General features: G+C 40.7%; 1 protein-coding gene across 4 annotated transcripts in view; it reads left to right on the forward strand.

Annotated features, from left to right (window-relative positions):
- The window catches only part of cd276 (CD276 molecule), a 64,674-nt gene that overhangs the window by 36,306 nt on the left and 19,297 nt on the right, over positions 1 to 9,071 (forward strand). For all 4 annotated transcript variants that reach the window (XM_023412026.2, XM_023412025.2, XM_023412024.2 and 1 more), the window contains one exon: positions 5,976 to 6,113. In XM_023412026.2, the coding sequence (XP_023267794.1) occupies positions 5,976 to 6,113 (138 nt within the window). The remainder of the gene's footprint in view (positions 1 to 5,975; positions 6,114 to 9,071) is intronic.

Raw genomic sequence — 9,071 nt, forward strand, 5'->3', positions numbered from 1 at the left:
CACACACACACACACACACACACACACACACACACACACACACACACACACACACACACACACACAAATCAGTGACTGTCATTGTAGGTTTGGTTGTATGTACTGTGGCAATACACAAAAAGAACCCAGACAGTCATTGAGATTATTTCACTGAATTCTGCCATTTGTTTATTGTATATGACACTATGAAATGTTTGGAACCTTTATGTGGTGTTAGCCACCGAGAGATGTGCTCTGAATTATAGAGGCAGCTTGTAGTCACATTTCCCTGGATGTAGATGTTGTAACATAACGTGTAGTAATAATAAACAGAAACATAATGTCTATGTTTAAACATCAAGCTACAGTCTCGTAGTTATAATGTGTATTTATGTATGAATGAAAATGCACATAAACCAATATATGAACAGTAGCTCAACATCTGCATGTTCTACTGAAAGCCCCCTGTGGTCGATGTTAAAGGAATACTCTACTGAAAACCTACATTTTGAATGTTTAATACTTGAAGACTTGTGCTTCAATGCTTACACTGCTTACCAGCTCAATGTCTGTTAAACAAACTCGCTTGTTTTTTCTCCTACTTTAGTCGCTTGGTCAATCACATGCTTAACATCCCTCCACCCTTCCCCGACTCACTACCTCAACCACCTTACTCTCCCACTTACCCTCCGCCACGTCCCCCACCACCACTACCAGATGGCTTTTATAGTTCTACCGCTGAGAAAAAAAGAGGGCTGTTAGAAACTTTATTCCTATAAATGCAGACCCATTACTCTGTTTTAATGTGAACGTCTGCACATCATACTCTCATGTTTGCCACAAGCACATGGCGTCGAGGGAAGGGCAATAATGTCAGACAAATTGTATAAGTAAATGGGCGCTAGGTCGTCCTAGAGACGAGCGCATTGCCTCTCTGCATGCCAATAAGACAGTGAGGTAGCATCTCGCTGAAAAGCAATTTATTGAAATGCAAAAAGAGGAGAGAAGGCTCAGAGCAAAGATGCTGACAGGACAAAAACCTGTCACCATCCATCTCAGTTTGCCAAGTTTTCCCTCTACAAGTGAGCTTCTTGTCCTCTCCCAGAGAGGAGAGGTGTTCCTAGAAATATTGCAAGAACAGCTGGTGTGCCTGCCTGGTCACAGGCTTTTCATGCTTGGGCTGAAATGGGAGGGTTTAAAGGTTTTGATGGACACCTTTGAGGTTGATAATAAAGGCTGGTAATTGAAACTGAAGCTGAAACAAATTCAAAGTCATCCGTTGAATGTGATGCTAATATTCATGCTCATGTTTTTCATTCTGGCTAATCCGTGTCCTCTGACACCAAGGCCATCTTCTTTCCATTATCACTGTTGTTTTTGTTTCTGCCAATCTCTTTCCTGTGAGATCAGCAGTGCTACACAGAAACTGAATAAAGAAGTTTAAATCACCACTGTCGGCAAGCCTGTTTGCACTCACTGAGGTAGTATGCATCAATCACCTCACCAGTTTTGGGTGAATGTGATTTAAGTGTGAGCTCCTGTTTTGTCTCACTGAGTTTTATATCTCATTCACTTTACTGTTTCTACCCTGCCTTACTGTATTGTCTGAATGAATGTCTTTATCTCTGCAATGTGACTCATTGTTAGAGAGATATATAGCCTATTTCCAGTCCTGGGCCTCGCTGTGCCGCTCTGGTCTCCAGGGCTGCATAGGCCCTCCAGCAGGGCTGGGCCCTGCTGCTGCTCAACCCCTGGGCTCTTCTGTGATCAACACTCCTCCTCTACAGGTCCCCCTACTCTCTTCCTCTGTTTTCACAACCAGTCAGGATAAGGCCGGCTTGTTCATCCTGACAATGAAAGAAAAACCTAATTGACTCTTCCTCTCCTCTTCCTCATCCCTCCAGCTTGTCTACAATGAGCCTTGAGGCTCTTTTTAGCCTGAAGCCATCCTTCTGTCAAAGGACATTATTCTCCTTTGGTCACAGCTTAAGAGGGTAGGTTTCTTCTAGGCAGGTAAAACTGGGGTGACAGTTGGAGAGAAAGCAGCTTTGATCTCCACCGCCTTCACGTTGCAGAACCAGGATGACAGGCAAGGGAGTCTTAGGAACACTTTATTCCACCGAATGTGCTGGAAAGAAAACACTCAGGCTTGTAAAAATGCCTGCAAATCTTGGGTCTCAGATTCACTGAAGCCCAAACAATACCTAAGCTGGCCCCTTGTGAGTCCCCTATAGTGTCTTCCAGAGACTAAGGGAGCCTCATTTCTCACTGGTGATGCGCCCTGTGTTAGAGGCTCCATATGGAGGGGGTGTTTTATCATACTCTTGCCTGCCCCCATTAAATATCTATTTTTACCTTAGCAGCCTGCTGTGGCCCCCTATGATACACAAAACACCTACAGTGAAACACCACCTTGTATAAAAAGAAACAGTAGAGGATAGGCTCCAGGTGTGGTCGATATAACCTATATAAAACATTAATTGAAGGTACATTTGTAGCTACCAGTAGTATATTTTCATTATAAGTAATTTTTTTGAACAGCTTTGATAGTGTCCAACAACAAAAAAAACGATGGGCACAATAGCACATCGCAGTATATGTACAATATAATAGTAAATAATAAAATAGCACCATTTTATAGCCTCTAAAAGTGCCATGTTGATGACTCAATGCCTCACAGATACAGTTTCCATAAAACCTGAGCATTATAAGTATGGTATTATATTGGATGTGCAGTATATTGGGGGGATGTTTCTGTAACCGTGTCCACCCACTGGATCTATAAGTAATGTATGAGACGGATGTAACCTCTACATGTTCAGACAGCTGTGGAATGTCAGCACATGACGATGACATTTTATAAATGAATTACAAGAATACTAAGAGCTAATTGGTATTCCTGTAATTAGCTAAATCTGCTACAAATTTCAAAATAAGAGAGAATGCAGGAGGTGATGACCTGATCCAATGTACTTACTTTCATTTTTTGTTTGCAAGATAATAAAAATGATTGTTGTGCATATGAAAAAAAAAAAATTTGTGTAGCTTTATGATGGCACAGTAAAGCAATGTGTAAGGACTCCTGGAAAATAGTGGCTCTGCCAAGATGGAAAGGTTACCAGGAGCAGCTTTACTTCCACACATCAAACATATATAATTAAAAACAATTTTCATAAAAAGCAACATTTAGTTTAAATGTGCTGAAATGTGCAGACTTTCATCATGTTTCCAGGCTTTCATGTGGTAGTACATTATAAGGCAAAAAAAGATACACTACATCCATGGGTGATTTGTATACACTGACTACTCAACTGACATTGATTGTGGCAGCATGTAAATACAGATGGGAACCCCGGTGAGTGTGTGACATTTAGGGCCTTGTGTTATGATTGTCTTGTTTCATTTTCTATCATATCACGTCAGCTCAATGCAGATGCACTTTCTACTTCCAGTGGTGTTCACCTAAATGTGTCTTCTGATGAGTGCTACACATGCATAGTATCTCGAAAATGCCAAATGTGAGGAGTGAAGTTTGCCCTGTTCGTTGCAGCTCTGAAGTCTGTAGACTCTAGGTAATGTGACAGTGCAGCCCAAAGCACTCCATCCTTACCCTTGCACAGAGGGAATAGGGAAAGAGGGAAAGAGACGATAGGTAAACAGAGCCATTAGAGACAAATCTATTTCTGAAGAAAACAAAATCACATCATCAAACAAGAGCAAAAGAAAAATATGATCCTGCAGCCCTTTGGGCCCCGGCGTAGCAATGATAGCCGACTATGGCATTTGTCTTTATCAGTCTGCCTTGAGGGAGGGAGAGCGTGGCGGGGAGGTGTGAGAATAAAAAGAGAATGAGAAAGACAATAGAAGCAAAGAACAGCACGTTTTCTTTACTCGTCACAAAGAGCTAGACGCATTTGTTACTTTTCTGACTTTATGAGTCGTGAACAACTTGTGTATGATTATTCCTCTTTCATACATGTTTTATTGTTTCGCTGTTTGTACAAAGTGGCTCTCAGATGGTCATTCTTTAAATATAGCAGAGTGAAGGGCTCGGTGGACAGTGAGCCACAGCATCATCAGTCATGACTAGCCTGGGGAGGCATACGCAGCTTCATCAAAATGACAGGATTGACTTTCTAGATTTTATCCTTTCTCTGTGGCATTTGGTTGTTTATCCTGTTTTGCAGTGGCAGACCAGAGAGTCTTTATAGTGCCTTGTGAATTGAGGCTCTTTTGAATACGGTTAAACAGGCTACGGTGACCTTAAAATTAGGCTGTGAGTATGTAGTATACATTAATATGTACCTCAGCAGTAATTGCCTTTCTGTAGAGATTCATTTAAATGCTACTTGTGGGGCTGTAAATAGGCACAGCAGCGCCTTGTTCTAAATGCTAACATCAGCATGCTAACACGCTCAGAATGACAATGCTACCATGCCAATATTAAACAGATATAATATTAACCATATTCAACATAGTTAGTTAGTTTAGCATTTCAGCATTTGTTTATTAGTAATAAACACAATGCACACTTGAGGATGATGGGAATGTCGTTCGTTTGGCAGATATTTGGTCATAAACCACAGTATATGACAAACTGAAATTTTGATCTGATGATGACGATTAAGGGGAATTAATTTATGTACAAAATCCCATGGTGAAAACAATCAATAGTTGTTGAGATATTTCAGTCTGGACCTAAGCGGTGGTATGACAGACTGACATTCCCATCCCAAGAATCATGCTGCTAGCATGGCTAAAACAGCTTCACAGTAAAAGCTGGATTCTTTTTTTTTTTTTTTCTATAATTGGTGAGTACATGTCCCTCCTTCTCCTCTTGTCAATTGGCCTCTGTGGCCTTTCATTTAGTCTGTTTTGTGGAACAATGGGGCACATTCTTTTCTCAGCATCAGGACTGGATCTCCATCTGAGAATTGATTACCTTCAAAAGGATGCCTTTATTTGCCCTCCATCTTTGCTAGGCTGTATTATAGCCTGTCTGCCTGTCATCATAGCTGATGCCAAGTCCTTACAGATGCTTCATCATTTCCTCTTTCCAATGCCAGTCATTTTTCAGTCTTTCTTATTTTTTTATTTTTTTTCTCCTATCTGCCCAGAACGGGCACTCTCTGAAGGAGGTCTGTTTGTGCTACAGCCAGGCTCACAGCTATTTAGTGGCTCTGCTGTTTTCTTTTCTTCTCCCTCTGTTCAGTTTGAATACCCCAGGGAAATTTGGTTGTGTCTCTGATATCGTTTTTGTCCTGCTGACCAGTTTTTATTTCTCCTCATCAGTTTGCAGTTTGCCAAGATACTGTCACTAACTGTGACGGGTAATTGTCTCGAAGGTGATTTTAGCCTCCCGTTTGCAGGACATGTCCTCATTGAGTAAATGTATATATTGCTATCACCAAATATTGACTCATCCAGTGTCGGAGAGATAATAATATCGCAAACATTAAGAAGTTATAGATTATTAAATGCATAACTTTAGATATCTGAGCAATGTGTAGCAGAAGGCAGGGGGTGGGATGGTTAGCGCCAACATCCTCTCAAGGCTGTGCCAATACTGTTTGAGTGAAACGACAACACAGTCGTGTGCGCCTGGTAAGCTATCTGCCATCTGGACTCAATTGAAAGACTGGAGTGTCTTAATTGGACACTAGTAAAGAAGATCTTACTCAGTTCACATAAAGCAAAGGTTCTGTTCACTGCTTCACTTTCACTGTTTGTGAAAGTCAAGCCTTATATAGAGTGGGTGTGACAAAACTGACGATGATGATGGCAATAATCATCCCCAGTGTCATCATGTTGTGCTTTAATAGTCCTGGATAATTCAGGATTTTTATGACAATGAAGTCCAACAGCAAAATTGTCAAATGGTGAAATAATAGTGATGGATGCAGTGGTGACAGTTGTGCTCTTATTTTAGCTCTGCAAGAGTGAATAATGAGGCTCTCCCTTCCCTGCCCCTTCTCTCCCTCTGCCCTTTGCTTCAGGTCAGAACATCGCATTCCCCCCGGTGGCTCTGTGGGTAACTGTTGGCCTGGCAGTGTGTCTGCTGGTGCTGCTCATTGCCCTGGCTGCTGTCTGCCGCAGGAAGATCAAGGAGAGCTGCGAGGAGGCCAGGAGAGAAGGTAGGGAGGGAATGGAAGAGATGGCGGAAAAAAAAGGGGGAGAGAGGTGATGCCGCACATTCAACACCAGAGTATATTCTCACAAGGAGTACAATTCATTGGTAATGTCTCCTTTGAAAATCTGTTTAATCCCCAAGGTTAGATAAAAGCACGTTTTTGGGCTGTCTTGCCTTCATTAGGAGCTTGGATGTCAGGGCAGTGCCAATGTTGGAGCTTTATGCGCAAAAGAAAAAAATAGAGTAATGAAATGTTTTGCTCTTTTATTCTTGGGCTGTGTTGTCATTCTGTGTACACAGGTCAAGGGCTTGCTGAATAATGGATGCTAACCTATCATGCTCTCAGGCCCTTTCAATTCAATTCTCACAGCCTTCATTAAAAGGCAGAATGATGCCTTACACTGTTCACATAGTGGACCAGCTGATTATATATATAATTGTGACGTGTTGCCTAGATCATGTGGGAGGCGCAATGAGAGCGAGGGAGATAGAGCAGAAAGCAGTGATGAGATGTTAACTGCTCAAGGAACTTTGAGAATCCAGAGGGAGTTCTGCTTAATGCGTATAGGCAGGATCTCGGATGGTGGGACACATATCTTCGGCAGAGAAGAACATCATTACTCGGGTTCAGTAATTAGCGTTGCGGAATAGCTGAGGATCGCCGCAAGTGCAAAGAGAAAAAGTTTTGAAATGAGATAGATAGTGCAAAGCCACCAGCTCTGCTGTAATGAGATCTGCTCAGAGTGGAGGAGACATTTAAATAAAGGTCAGCCAATGTCTGCACCAGGGCCCAGAGGTTTAAAAATAAATATGGAAGTGACACAGACTCAGAGGAAAGAGTAAATAGCTCCGTGGAACATATAAAATCAAATGAAATGGAAAGAGAGAATTATAATGCAGTTCCTCCCACGGGCAAAGGGCTCGCAGGGTTGTGAGGCCCTTTTCTTCAGTGGGTTGGATGAGGAACTACATTTCTCCTCTGCAGCTCTAACACCGAAGGCGGGATTGATTATGTGGTCATCCACTGTCCACCTTATTGAAATGTCTCATTTTATCCACTGCTAGCAATGTGTCTGCAGTCTGGTGTTTTCCAAGCGTGAATCTGATGACTAGGAAAGCTGACTTATTCACATATTATTCGGACTCTTATACTCCTGATAGCATGATACTGTATGAATACAGATGTGGATGGGGCTTAAAATAGGATTGCTTTGCACATATCCAGAGTTATGGGGAGGGCAGGAAGCAGGGAAGTGCAACCTAATTGTGGTTGTCTTATCTTTTAATGGTGTTCCCGGGTATGGGCAGATTGAAGTTGACTCTCTCTTCACCGTGTCTGGGTAGTGAGGGTGGAAGGGTTAGTAAAAGTGGAGAAGTGAGTAAGTCATTTTTCTTCCCTGTCATAATGTATGTGGAGCACCCGAATGTGTATCGTAACAGAGCACAGCAGCTTGTGGTATTGCAGCTGGAAGTGAAAGCTCAATTCCAGGGGCAGTGTTGTATCTCAACACCAGCATAGCGTTGTTCTCTCTGATATTTTCTTCTTTCATCCCTTTTCCTCAGTCCTTCCTTACATAATGACTCTGACTAATATGTGCTTTCAGTGACCTATTCCATTTCTCCAAAACTCATTTTACATTTAGATAAGCATATGATTTAATCAGACCTACACTGTGTAGGTGACATACAACGGATTTCCTTTGTGTGACAGATGAAAGTCATAAGGAAAGCAGTGTTTCCCCAAGGTTTTTTTTCCAGATGGTTCACATGTTTCACTGGTTTTAACCAAGGGCTGACCCAAATGCCTCAAAGCTTTTCAGCTTCTCAGCTTCTACCGTTGCCATGGTAATCACTATTCGATTGCAATGAGTTGTTGATGATAATAATAATAATAATAATAATTATTATTATTATTATAATTATTATGTCTTACCGCAAAAACCCCAAATATCTCATGATGTATAGTAATCCAAAATACATTAATTTTCATGCATTCAAGCTTTATTTTAAATAGACTGAGACCTCATTTACAATATAGCAAAGTAAAAAAATTAACAAATAATCCAAGGGACCATGAAACAAAAGAAGGAAAGTTAGATAAAAATACATAATAAAAATAATAACAAGTCAAATTAATAAACTACTGAAACCTAAGGAATATATAAAGCAATTAAAACAAGCAAATGAATTGGCCAATACAAGAACAGATGGAAGTGAAATAAGATAGAAATGAACCATTTTAAATGTCTTAAGCATAACATTTAAGTAAAAGATTGCTTTGCATGTTATTCCAGGTTGTAAAAAACTGAATTTTCCAAGTTCAGTGAAAATAACCAGCACCTACAATGTAATCCAATCATTTGTATGGTAAGGGCCCAGTTATGGTTATTGAGTGCAACTTGTAAATCAGCAAAGCAGTGCTGCATGGAATTGACAGCAGAATGTAGAGCATCTGAAATACAGTATATATATTTGTATATGCTATATACAGTATATGGTATATATAGTATATATAGTATCATCAGCATAAAGAGGTAAATAAAGAGGTAAATTACACCCAGTTAGAGAAGAAACAATATCATCTATATGCAGAGTCAACAGGCCCCAGGACTTGGGGTCTTGGGGAACACCTTTTGCAACTTTAGATTTAACATTTCTAATAGTCACACACTGCCGGCTGTGTGTAAGGTAACTCAAATCATCTATAAGCAATTTCATTAAAAACTATAAGCGATGTATGATCAACTGTATCAAAGAAGAAGTTTTTCTCAGACAAAGAAGAAAATTTAATCTTAGTGATAGTTTCGTGTGTCACAGCTCTCACCTAATGTTATCAGCACTGACACCGGGACGAGGGCTTACAAGTTACAACTATTCTAGCAAAATGTCAAAAAAGGCAAGGGTGTGGAATAACTTCCACATTTGCAAAGATGACCCCACCCAAAAAGTCCATGGTCAGATA

The sequence above is a fragment of the Seriola lalandi genome, unplaced genomic scaffold (assembly GCF_002814215.2).
Source record: "Seriola lalandi dorsalis isolate HSWRI2012SDOR001 ecotype SW California unplaced genomic scaffold, Sedor1 jcf7180002054474, whole genome shotgun sequence".
Taxonomy (NCBI): domain Eukaryota; kingdom Metazoa; phylum Chordata; class Actinopteri; order Carangiformes; family Carangidae; genus Seriola; species Seriola lalandi.